The 13,626-nt window shown below is 40.0% G+C and overlaps 1 protein-coding gene across 3 annotated transcripts in view; it reads right to left on the reverse strand.

Annotated features, from left to right (window-relative positions):
* Positions 1–827: 827 nt before the first annotated feature.
* The window catches only part of ARFGAP3 (ADP ribosylation factor GTPase activating protein 3), a 32,361-nt gene continuing 19,562 nt past the window's right edge, over positions 828–13,626 (reverse strand). For 2 of the 3 annotated variants that reach the window (XM_054399326.1, XM_054399324.1), the window contains exons 9-16: positions 13,216–13,361; positions 9,359–9,484; positions 8,727–8,849; positions 5,281–5,418; positions 4,339–4,462; positions 2,690–2,780; positions 1,585–1,706; positions 828–890 (exon numbers count right to left, since the gene is read on the reverse strand). In XM_054399326.1, the coding sequence (XP_054255301.1) occupies positions 873–890; positions 1,585–1,706; positions 2,690–2,780; positions 4,339–4,462; positions 5,281–5,418; positions 8,727–8,849; positions 9,359–9,484; positions 13,216–13,361 (888 nt within the window). In that variant the 3' untranslated portion in view covers positions 828–872. Of the gene's footprint in view, positions 891–1,483; positions 1,707–2,689; positions 2,781–4,338; positions 4,463–5,280; positions 5,419–8,726; positions 8,850–9,358; positions 9,485–13,215; positions 13,362–13,626 lie in introns of those variants that run through there. The other variant, XM_054399323.1, reaches the window with a different exon arrangement.

Genomic DNA, 13,626 nt, shown 5'->3' on the forward strand with positions numbered 1-13,626 from the left:
GTGCACATATGAACATCCCTTGTTGTGTGCCCGCATGGACATCCACTGCTGTGTGCCCGCATGGACACCCACTGCTGTGTGCACATATGAACATCCCTTGTTGTGTGCCCGCATGGACATCCACTGCTGTGTGCCCGCATGGACACCCACTGCTGTGTGCACATATGAACATCCCTTGTTGTGTGCCCACATGGACACCCACTGCTGTGTGCACATATGAACATCCCTTGTTGTGTGCCCACATGGACATCCACTGCTGTGTGCCCGCATGGACACCCACTGCTGTGGGCCCACATGGACACCCACTGCTGTGTGCACATACGAACATCCACTGCTGTGTGTCTATATGGACATCCATTGTTGTGTGCGCCTATGGACATCCCTTGTGTGCCCACAGGAATGTCCATTGCACATATGAGTATCCGTTGTTGTGTGCCCGTATGAACGTCCATTGTGTGCCCACATGAACTTCCATTGTTGTGTGCACATGAGTGTCCATTGTTGTGTGTCCATGTGGACATTCATTGCTGTGTGCCCATATGAACATCCATTGTTGTGTGCATATATGAGCTTCCATCACAAAACCAGTCATGAAAAATAAAGCTTCCAACAGCTAACACTAAGGGCACTAAGAAATATAAGACAGTAAAGGGTGGGGGAGGAAGCATATGTAATGTAACAAGTTGCTACAAGATTTCTGCTCTGAAATAGCAGGAAGAAGAGGCTGAGGCAGAAAGCTGCACAAGGGAACAAATATGCTGAGTAAGTGAAAATATCAACAGTCTTAAGGCAACTTTTACTGGAATGGGCAGTGTGATTACTTGTACATCTGAGGAGAAATCCTTCTTAGTGTACTTATGTTGATACAAGTGTTATGAACCATATCGATCCTAGAAAAGTAAAAACAAAAAACCAAACAGACATGAGTATGTTTTCCACTGAAAGAAATTAATTTTACTTACAGTTGCAAGATAAATAGTAGTTTAATTCTTAAAGAGTTAAAGAAATTTGACCAGTGCTTCCAAGAACACAAATTAGGGTTAAACTCCAAGATAATTAACCTGATTTTCAAATACCCAAGAGCTCCCACTGATCTCAACCACAAAATGCAAACTAACTAGAGCATGAGGCATGCTCTACAGTCTTGAGAGCAGGATGTCTTAATTTTGTGTACCAATGTAGACAAAAGCTATTACTCTCAAATCAGTTAAAGAGACAATATGAGAGTTGGGGTAGATGATTGCTGTAGATCTCTTCCAACTCAACTGTTCTATTCTGAGCTCTGGATTACTATTACTTTAAAAGCAAAGTACCAGCAAGTAACTTCCACAATTGAATTTTTGTTTCAATTATAAGAAAACAAATAAGTATATAAGGGAAAAAGCAAAAAAGATATTCTAATCAAGGTGAGCTATCAGCTACAGATTTATTTGTAAAAAGATATTGTCTACCATGAGAGGTCTACAAAGCTCACAACCAAATTAATTCTTTTCTGCCTAAAGATGATGCAGTGGTGGGATCCATGATACTAAATCCCTACAGAAAGACTTTAAACGTTTAATGCACTGTAATATTTTTACTAACCTGTATAGATGTCATGACCCCATTAGCAAGTACAGAAAGTTTTCCAGCCACCGATTTCACTCCTTGTTTAAACTGAGCTATATCAGGAGCTGCAGGCAAGACATTTGTTATATTGTAGCTTCCTAAAAGGAGAACACACACACACAAAAAGAAAACAGAATTTTATATTAAAAGCAGCTTTTTCTCCCCTTGAAGTACAATACAGCATTAGGAACACTAAGTACCAATTTGATTTACACTGTAAAAAACACTAGGCAAAGGCCTCAAATTGCTTAAGTGCATCTTCCTTTTCCTTTTTTTTTTTTTTTCTCTCAGTTGTTCACAATCTCACCCCATGTGACTTCACTTTGTGATTCCAGATAAGTAATTAATGTTTGGATGTTCTGCACCCTAAACCTTGCAATTTAAAGATGAATGCATTTCAGTGGTGGTTGAAAGGGTGAACCTTAATTGTCTGTGTGCATCGATATGCTTTGCATGCTGTATTGTGTGTGCATATTTTGCATTACTACATCTGAAACTACAGTCAGGGTTAAGTAAACATTTAAAATTTCAAAACAAAGCTTGCAATCCAGACTGCCTTAAAGCCAATAGTCTACTTACTGTGAACACTACTGCTATTACCAAAAAAAAAAAAAAAAAAGTATAGTCTTAAAGATAGCAGAAATCACAGATGTTTCAAAACTAACTAAAGATCCTTTAGACGTGGTGCTTGGGGATATGGTTTAGGGGTGAACCTTGTTGAACAGGGTTATCTGTTGGGTGTGGTGATCCTGAGGGCCTGTTCCAACCTGAATGTTTCTGTGATTCTGTAACTCAGCACTGGAGAGGCCACACCTTGAATAGGGTTCAGTTCTGGGGCCCTCACTACAAGAAACATGTTCAGGTGCTGAAGTGAGTCCAGAGAAGGGCAACAAAGATGGTGGAAGGCTCTGGAAAATAGGTCTGGTGAGGAGCAGCTGAGGAACTTGCTTAGTCTGGAGAAAAGGGGGCTGAAGGGAGACCTCATTGCTCTCTACAACTTCCTGAAAGGAAGTTGGAGTAAGGTGAGGGTAGTGTAACTACAGAGTACAGAGGACAGTCTCTTGCTCTGTTCAATACACACCTGTTGGTTGTTTCTTCTGATCTTCAAACAAGTCAGCTGAACTTATAGATGAACTTCCAGAAAGTCTTTCTAGTCGAGCCCTTGCTTCATACTAGAAAACAATTGAGAAGAAGTATTGCAACTCTGTCCTGTTGTCCTTTATGGTCATGCCAGATAATTCAGGCGATCACAGATGTGGTTTTAGAACATATAAATGCTGCTGACATTGACCATTCTGAAAGTTGTGCCCATTTTATAGTTTTCACATGACTGACATGGTGTGAGTCTGTCATCATCTCAACTAGTTTCTGAATTGATCAGAGTGACATTTACCACTACAACACCAAGGGGCCTACTCACTGTTAGCTATCCTAAAATTGCTGAAAAACTATGAAACCATCAAAACCAACAACTCACAAATATGCAATTGAGTGGCTGTGGATAGGGAAAAAGCACTGCACTTAACATCATGTTACCATGATGGTTTCAATTCAACTTTTTTTGAGTTCCCTGGGAATGATTTTTTTTTTCCATATTACTCTCTATATTGTTAATTTTTCTCTGTAAATAGTCTTTTTTTTTTAAATGATCCCTCACCTCCAAAACACAACATAATATTAACCTGGTTTTTACTTCTAAGCTGATTCAATTACATGTCATTTGTTGAACAATTTATCTGCTTGCTTAGCCTTACAATAGAAATACAGATGGGGCAGCTGTTTGAACAACGGTAAGGGTTTGGTGGCATCCCTTTGGGTATTTAGAACAAATCATCAGCCTGATTCTTAAGACCACTGAATTAGAGTCTATCACTTCTACTGGAGAAGAATAATTTTGGAGGTTAAGGTTCTATTTGAAGCTGCAACTTTTCAAAATGAAACACTAAGCTATCAGAGTTATCAGAAATGTGTACATTTCTATCAAACAAATATGCAAGTGGCACAGCTGGCCAAGAAGCCCAACAACTTTCTGGCCTGTATCAGCAATACTGTGACCAGCAGGACCAGGGAAGTGATTGTGCCCCTAGATTCAGCACTGGTGAGGTCACATCTTGAGAAGTGTTTAGTTTTGGGGCCTTCATTGTAAGAAAGACAGTGAGGTTCTAGAGCAAGTCTAGAGAAGGGCAACAAAGTTGGTGAAAGATCTGGAGAACAGGACTTAATGAGGAGTGGCTGAGGGCACAGGGCGTGTTTAGTTTGGAGAAAAGGAGGCTGAGTGGAGACCTTCTCGCTTTCTATAACTACCTGAAAGGAGGTAGGAGCAAGGTGGGTGTTGGTCTCTTCTCCCAAGTAAATGGAGATGGGATGGGAGCAAATGTTCTCAAGTTGCACTACAGGAGGTTTAGGTTGGATATTAGGAAAAATTTCATTCCTGAAAGAGTGAGTGGTTAAGCATTGGAACAGGCTGCCCAGGAAGCTGGTGGAGTCACACCATCCCTGGAGGTGTTAAAAAAATCATGTAGACCTGACAGTTTGGGATGTGGTTTAATGGCCATGGTTGACAGACTCCATGATCTTAGAGGTCTTTTCCAACTGAAACAATTCTATGGTTCCATAAGTTTAATAATTCTACCAATTTAGCTATTCATTGCTTTCTTTTTATACAACAGCATGTTTATAGTTGAAGAATATCTTAACATTCAAACCCATTTATCCCTGATTTCTACTTACATCAGCACGATCTTGCTTTCCAAAATACATGTCTGATGAAATTGCTTTTACGTTGCCAAATTTTTTTTGTGCCTCATCAGTGTTTAAAGATGGTTCATACTCAGGCTTACGACGAGAGGCAGGCCTAAAGGAAAAATAAGGTGCATTAGTGGGTGTAAATGTCATTTGCATCATGGCAGAATGCAGTAAACCAAACAAGAAGTAATAACTTCTGTGCTTTGTGAAGTCTACAAGTAAGATAGTGACTTTCTAAAAATAATGTTGGTATTAACCCAGGACAAAGAAATTGACATAGCAGCAAATTAAATTGCACTCAAGTGCACAAACTGCACTTCATAGGTAAATGAAAAATCCAGTTTTAAGTAAGAACAGAAGCAGAAAACACCAATTGAGCACACAACCCCCCATATTCTTACCCTTTCCACCTGATTACTAAGATTAAAACACATCTGCCAAAGAAGAAATACATTCATTTTTTATCATCATAGCAATTAGACCTCTTGTGTGCAAGGATCTTCAACAGCTTCATCCGAAAAGCTGAGTATCCTAAAGTTTTGTGCACTTGGTAACTGAGTTCTGTTCATCAGACAGCAGACAAAGCAAGATAGCTTTGAATGAATGATCTCAGAATATTGCAGATACTTTGAGTTTCTTTCCACATATTTTGTCTACTTTTTTTGCTGATACACACCTTGGAAATTACCTCCAGTACATGAATTGTACAGCACAAAGCAAAACAGCTGAGTACTTAAAAAAAATAGGAGATGGGGTTTACCAAAGAAATGCAGCCAGGTAGTCCCCCCCTTGACCACTGATGAAAACTATGGCCAAATTCTCCTTAAGGACTGAAAAAAAATCCCATTACTATGCCCAGGACTCACATGATTTTAACAACATGATTGAACTTCCTGTAAAAAAATCAGTTAGAATTTTTTGGTATACCTGTCTGAAAATCCTGTATTTTTTGAAGTTAACATGATATCCACATCTCTACTGTTATTTTCTTTCTTCCAAAAAGAATCTGAATTGTCATCCCAGTTAGAGAAAGTGTTGCTCCTCAAATCTGAAGAATCATAATACCTAAAGCAAAAGAAGAACAAAAAATACTGAAAAAGTGGAACTTTATACTGTTAGAGAAATATTGCTGTAGCAAGTGGTCACAAGCAAGGAAGCTTTCAGTTGTCAGTGAATAATCTGGATTTCATAATATTGGTTAAAAGCTTTGTACAGTTGAATCCAATGGAATTTTGTTTTCTACACATGCAGTTGACTGAAAACTGTCCTTTCTTTAAGCTTTTCTTTCAAGAATATGCAGTGGGCTGCCTGAAAGATACGGTTCCACCAGCAAAGTTCTCATTACTTCAGAGTGTTATAACCTCAAAAGTGTCAGGCAAAGGACTGGGAAGAACACTGCAAAGCAAGCAAGGCACTACAAGGTAGTCTGCTCATAGACATGGCACTCTTGACACTGTGCTAAGATACAGAATCACAGAAATCACAGAATCATTCAGGTTGGAAAAGACCCTGAGGATCATCAAGTCCAACCATTAACCCTCCTCTACAAAGTTCACCCCTAAACCATATCCTCAAGCACCACATCCAAAGTACCTTTAAACACGTCCAGGGTGGTGAATCAACCACCTCCCTGGGCAGCACATTCCAATGCCTGACCACTTTCGCTGTGAAAAAATTGTTCCTAATGTCCAGTCTAAACCTACCCTGTTGCAGCTTGAGGCCATTCCCTCTCACTCTATTGCTAATCACCTGTGAGAAGAGACCAGCACCAACCTCTCCACAATGTCCTTTCAGGTAGTTGTAGAGAACCATTAGGTCTCCCCTCAGTCTCCTCTTTTTCAAACTAAACAGCCTCAGCTCCCTCAGTCACTCCTCAGGAGATTTATTCTCCAGGCCCTTCAGCAGCTTTGCTGCCCTTCCCTGCACTGGCTCCAGCACCTCCACATCTCTCTTGTATTGAGGTTCCCAAAACTGGACACAATACTCAAGGTGTGGCCTCACCAGAGCTGAGTACAATGGGACTATCACCTCCCTGCTCCTGCCGGACACAGCATTTCTAATCCAAGCCAGGATGCCATTGGCTTTCTTGGCCACCTGGGCACACTGCTGGCTCCTATTCAGTTGCTTGTTGATTAGAACCCCCAGGTCCCTTTCTGCCAGACAGCTTTCCAGCCACACTTCCCCAAGCCCACAGCGTTGCTTGGGGTTGTTGTGACCCAGGTGCAGGACCTGGCATTTGGCCTTGTTAAGCTCAACCCATTAATGTTGGCCCATTGATCCAACCGATCCAATCTACCAGAAATGAAAAAAGCCACCACAACTTTAAAGGCACTCCGAACACTCCAGAGATCCAAGAACACCTAACACACACATGGCATCCAACTGTGCTGTGGTTTCACGTGGAGCAAAGCTGTCAAACTAAGGGGCTGATAGCAGCTGATTGAGGGATTGAGAAAGTTCAGAGCAGTAAGGAAAACCCTTGTCTCTGGTTCTGTGTATTTTTTTAAAATACAAATATTAATCACAGAATGTTAGGGGCTGGAGGGGACCTCAAAGATCATCCAGTCCAACTCTCCTGCCAGAGCAGGATCACCTAGAGTCCATCACACTGGAACACATCCAGATAGGTTTTGAGTATCTCCAGAGAGGGAGACTCCACAACCCCCCTGGGACAGCCCCTTCCAGTATTGCCTTCACCCTCACAGGGAAAACATTTTTCCTTGTGTTTCCATGGTACTTCCTATGCCTCAACTTCCACCCATTGCCCCTTGCCCTGTCATTGGGCATCACCCAGCAGAGCCTGAATGCATCCTCTCAGCACTCACCCTTCACATATTTAAAAACATTAAGGAGGTCACCCCTCAGTCTCCTCCAAGCTAAAGAGCCCCAGCTCCCTCAGTCTCTCCTCATAAGGAAAATGTTCCACTTCCTTAATCATTTTGGTAGCTAAAATGATGTTTTCTTTTACAAGACTGCTGCTAGTTTACTCAGTACCACGTTTGTGTATCTGCTATTAGGGATTTACACAGACTAACACAGAATCAGAGAACGCCAGGTTAGAAAGGACCTCAAGGATCATCTGGTCCAACTACAATGACACAGTAATGACACAAAAGCCTTTGTGCTTCTATTTGCCTGTCTCCATTGCTGCCATGTTTCTGTGGCACCAATCCAGTAAAGGCAGTTTATAAAAGCAACACCTGTTTCTATCTAGCAGTCTGTTACATTGCCATTAGTGCCTGTACGACTAATTTTTTTCTCCCTCCCAACAGCAGTATTTTATAATTTGCATTGCATTCATACTCTGATAAAAAAATTGTCAATTTTTTTCCCTTTACATTTTTTTTATGTTCAAACACATAAGAGCCTACCAACTAAGGCATCTAGACAATAATTCCAACACACAACACTTACAAAAATTTAAGTTTTAGCATTTGGTATGCTTCCAGGTAAAAGTCTGGTACAACTGCAGCATAAACAAGTATCAAAGCCTGATTCTAGATGATTTTAAATTGAAAGCTGAAGACAGCACCATGAGAAATGGGAAAAGAGAAAAAAAATGAAGTAATTTCATAAAATATTAATTGCATTCAGTATACAGCAATAAAAATTTAATGGTAACTGCCTGTGCAAGTAGAGACCAGACCCTGAAGAAGACAGAAGCCATAAACACATAATTCAGACTACTTTCTCCTCTGAAAAAGTAACTCCTCTTCTTTGTATCTGTCACTGGGGTAAGGTCAATTATTTCACATGTAACAGGGACAGAGATCTGTTGGAACAAGTCCAGAGGAGGGCCGCAACACCTCTGCTATGAGGATAGGCTAAGGGAACTGGGATTGTTCAGCATGGAGAAGAGAAGACTCTGAGGGCACCTTATAACTGCCTTCCAATACCTGAAGGGAACCTACAGGAAGGCTGAGGAGGCACTTCTTAAAAGAGTGTCCACGGACAGCACAAGGGGAAATGGATTTTAATTGAAGGAGAATAGGTTTAGATTGGATCTTAGAAAGAAATTCTTTACTACAAGGGTAGCAAGACTCTGGAATGGATTGTCCAGAGAGGTTGTGGATACCCCCTCCCTGGAGATGTTGAAGGCCAGGTTGGATGGGGCCTTGAGTAACCTGGTCTGATTGAGAGGCATCCCTGCCCATGGCAAGAAGGTTGAATTAGATGATCTCTAAGGTCTCTTCCAGCCTAGGCTGTTCTATGATTCTATGATTCTGATTCAGATATCCCCTGAAAGTATGTTAAGTGTGTAGACATGTCCAATGGTCTTCTATTTTCATCTTCAGCTCCAAATACACTGTGTATATTTGACTCTGTAACTTGCATATACTTCTACCCTGCTCGAAATAAAATGTATACATTACCTTGCAGTAGTGGAGAAATACGAGTCTTCGACATCGTCGGTGTGCTTTTTCTTCAGCTTTGCAATTGCAGGTGTTTCCTGCTCTATTGTTTGCATATCTGCAGTGACTGAGTGGGAAATGCCACTGGAGATAAGAAGAAAATAAATATGTGAAGAGATGACAACGATCACATCCTAAAACCAACAGAAATGAAAGCTCAAATCTAGTTTCTGAAGGTTGCTGATAAAGCCAAAGCTACAACAACTACTTCTCTGAAGTGGTGACAGGACACAATTCTGAACACAGACCATTTGAACAGCTGGAAAACACCACAATGTGACTTTTTCAGAGCTTTGGCTTCTAAAAGATAGACTATAGTTGGTACTGTTCACTGAAAACATACTGACACCTTCCTCACATGGAGGCAAACACCCTACAAACATCCTACAATTCAGGTGAACACCCTTCTGCCAGGTTAGAAATTAAACCTACCAGAAGCAATCCTGCCCCTTCTCCCTGATAACTACCAAACTCTTTGATGATGCTGTTTAGGTTTCCACAATGCACTTTAGTGCATTTTTAAATTTCCTAACTAAAATGAACTACATAAAGCCACACAGTATTTTAAACACAGTTTATAGACCTTCACATACCTTCTGTTGCTGCCAAATCCTATGCCAAGTCTCTCCAGTTCACTTTTCTTCTTACCAGATAGATTTAACTTTTCTTCTTTTGTTTTGATATCAAGATCTCTGTAGGTCAACCGTAAAGATGATACCCTAGATTAAAACATACAATTAATATGTCACTGTCAAATGCTGCATTGAATGTCCCACCCAATAATATTAGTAGAAAATTAACAGTATTCATTGTGGTGCTGTGTTTTGCATATTCTGTGTTTACTGAAAACTTTTTACAATTCATTTGATAAAATTTCAACTACAAGGATGGGAGAAAGCCAGCAGAGAATACTGTCTAGACAGCACCTCAGTCTGTCTATAAGCAGGTAGTCTTCTTCAAATGTGAAGTAGATGTGAAACATGCTACTGCTAAAGTTCGGGGCACATTTTTGCATCACCATTAAATCAAACTGAAAGAGCCTTTTTTCCCAGTCCTAATTCTATGTGATATCAAATAATTGTAAAATTACCCAGTTCTGACATGCTACAGTGCTGTGGCATTTATGATATCATACTAGTAATGTTTGCCCCTAATGCTCAGCTTGGCCCTGCTGCATCTTCTTCCCTTCTTTCCCCCTCTTCATGCTTCTCATGGTTTGAACACTTGCTATAAACACATCCTCTTGAGACGAGTGCTAGGGGTAGACTACACTGCCCTTCCCTCTGCCCAAAAAGGTGTTTTGGAAGAGGAGAGGAGAGAGTCTTTGTACTCACAAAATGAAACATACTCTGTATTATGGAAACTTTGCAGCATCCCAAACTTATTTGCTGCACAGCTGGCAACACATTTTGTCATCTGAAATATCCTTGCAGCTCAGAACTGTAAGCTCTCTCAGATGCAATGAACCTTTCTATACCTCAAAACAATCTCAGTGATTTTCTAGTGACATCAATGTAGCAGAGACAGAGGTTTTTAATCTTACAGAACAGTAGAAACACTTCTTAAATTTAATGTTAAGTTAAAAGGACACAAATGGTGAATTTAATGAGCAATGCAGTGATATTCTCATGCATAAGTTGTGACCAGCATAAAGTACAAACAAATACTATTAGAATAAAGGAAAATGAGATTTAGGATGCTGCTGGTAGATGTCCTGCTGCACACAGAAAGGAATTAGTTCGGTCTGAAAGTCTTTGTAACTTTCCATTTTGTGCAGAAGCAGGAAAAAGTTTTTGACCAAGAAGTATTTTCTTCCAGTGTGTCTCCAATCTGGTTACTGAAACAGGCTTAATTCTTTCTAGTCCCATGCATACTGACTTAATTGTAACCAACACTATAAGATGCCCCTACCAAAGCTCATATCCTGCTGGTTAGTGCATCTCCTGCAAGACAGCTGTGTGGCTGAACCTGTTGGAACGAAAAGGGTGCAGCATCTCGCCTTCTTCCTTCATAGGAAGGCTGTAAGTAATGGGACTTCACTCCACTGAGGAGGCATTTCAAAAAAGGAGGACAGCCACCTCAATCTTGTGATGATTAGATATCCCTTGATTGGGGCTTTCAGAGAACTTGGTCTTACGTTCAGATGCTTGTAACATAAAAGTCTGATACACACCCGGATGCATCTGTGAAACTACTTTTTGAAACCAAGAAAATCAGAAAAAAAAAAATCTCTTAGAAGCACAAAGTATGAGGAAAGGCTGAGGGAGCTGGGGTTGTTCAGTGTGGAGGAGACTTAGAGGGGACCTTATCACTCTCTACAACTACCTAAAAGGAAGTTGCAGTCAGGCCAAGGTCAGGTTTTCTCCCAGGCAACTAATGACAGGACGAGAGGGCATGGTGTGAAGCTGCACCAGGGGAGGTTTAGGTTAGATATTAGGAAGCACTTCCTCACAGCAAGGCTGATTAGGTCATGGAATGGACTGCCCAGGGAGGTGGTGGAGTCACGATCACTGGAGGTCAAAGAGAAAAGCTTGGATGTGGCACTTGGTGGCATGGTTTAGCTGATGTCATGGTGTTAGGTCATAGGCTGGACTTGATGATCTCAGAGGTCTTTTCCAGCCTCAATAATTCTGTGATTCTGTATGTTCAGGGACATTCTAAATGGACTCAAACAGTTTAGGACCATCTGTTGCACAGAGAATTGAAAACATTCTCTAAAACTGAAACTTGACACTGGTGCTGATAAATGCTAGTGAGCACTTTAAGTGGAAAGATTCATAGCCCAACTTATGAAGTCTGCTTTATGAACATAAAAAATTTTATTTGCTGTTGATTAAAACAAATAGGGATACCAATATTTTTTTTAATGTAACTTCTATCTATGATCTTGTCAGTGCACAGCAGAAAGTAAACCCCCTGTATATCAATTACAAAAAGCACATTTGAAGTTATAAGTCTCAGAACTCTCTCTCCTTCTAAGTACCAGACTACAAAAACATTGCTTCCATTCTGCCACATAATAAAGCCACAAGGAATTAATTTACTAGAGCACATTGCTCAAGCTTTTAAAATTAAAACCACCACACAAATCAGTTGAAAGCCATTTTTGAGTGTTTGCCCTTCTTTAATTTTGATGTATGCTGCCATCTACAGTTAAAAAAATCCAAACAGCTAATCTCAAGGGAAATAAGAGTTATCTTGCAGCTGCTGGGGTTGGATCTGTAAACTCCTGATGTTTGCAGATATTTTTCAAGGGTTCTGGCCACTGCAGAAAGGTTTCAGCAATCTTACACTGAAAGTTGTCTTGGATCTACATTTCTGACTTAGGACTTTCTTCCAAATTGAATTACATTAGTAATAAATAATAGGAAACAATATTTTTTCTGGTTATTCAGTAGTCCATTCCTCCAAGTCACCGGCAGTTTCAGCAGTCATATTGACGCATGACTTTGTGGTAAAAATACTTCAGGAAAAATGACTTATCCCCTTGTGATTTAGTAGTTTTGATGTACACAAAGTATCTTTTTTTTTTTTTTCAGAGGCTATATAAAAGTGAGCACAAGGAATAGGGAAGAGATTATAGACCAAAGATCTTGGTACTATGAGATTCAAGTGATCATGTAAGCATGCACAAAATTTCTTGGTGGGTTAAAAATGAGGCCTTTCAGCACTTAAGAGAAGATGTTAAGTTTTACAACATTAAAAGCGCGCATTAACCAACTCTTCAATAGTCTGATTTTGATGACAACTAACAAAATGTTGAAAACCAAAAACATGTAGTAGAGAAATGTAGTGGAAGGAACAAAGAACAGCACTCTCTGAGCTTTAGGGCTGAGTATTTAATGATTGAGATGGACTAATAGATTCAAGACCTCAGACAAAAATATTCAAAGGGTTTTGGTGAAAATGAAGGCAGTTCCAGTATAAAACAGCTGAAACTTAATCAGGTAATTCTAGCTATCCTTAAACTACCCCCTTGCCTTTGAGCTAATAACAACCATAAAAGTGAGTATTTGCATGCTCCCTATGCCCTTAGAAAGACTGTTTTTACAAAGTATTCATTTCACTACACCAAGCCAAAATAAACTAGGTAACTAGTATGGGGTAAAGAAAGTTCAAGAGGCAAGCATCTTCTGTGGTAATACTTAAATTTAGCATATTTGAGATTTATTTCACATTTTATTCATATGTGCCAATGGAACGTTTCCTTGGTTTTTGTGTTAAATAACACTACGGTTGTTTTTAAAGAGCATATATACTTAATTGCAACAAACCAGGGCAAGGGGCAGTTGGTGCTTGGCCCAGCTCATCCACATCTTTTCTTCGTTCAAGAACTGAAGTTGAATTTCATAAGCAAATCTCTGCCAGTATTTAAAGTGTTGACAACTACTTAATTAGCAGGAAATTAGGCTTCAACTGGTTTACCATTGCATATATAAATCATACTTACAGTGGCTCTTCCTTCTCGGTATTCTTACTGCTATGAAGATCCTCTTGTTCCTTCATTTTATCTACTGCCTGTGCTTGTTTCTCAATCTCGTTAAAGCTTTGGCCGCTCACTTTTTGTGCCCCCAAACCACCTTTCTTGGCACCAAGCTTGATTTATTGAAAAAACAAAAACAAAAGCCCCAATGTTACAATAGAGACAATCACCTTGACTGAGTTAAGGGTCAACTTCGAAAGCAAATCCTAATCTCTGTACAGGAGTACATGCAAACAATGAAGAAAACCTGGAGCAGAGAAAATATTTCTCCATGTTTTGCCCCTCTACAGGCTTCTTCTATTAACTCTAACAAATTTACTTAGCTCTGCAGTCAAGCATCACAGGCTAATGAAACTATCATAATTTTAATTGTTCAGA

Source organism: Indicator indicator, chromosome 3 (assembly GCF_027791375.1).
Source record: "Indicator indicator isolate 239-I01 chromosome 3, UM_Iind_1.1, whole genome shotgun sequence".
Taxonomy (NCBI): domain Eukaryota; kingdom Metazoa; phylum Chordata; class Aves; order Piciformes; family Indicatoridae; genus Indicator; species Indicator indicator.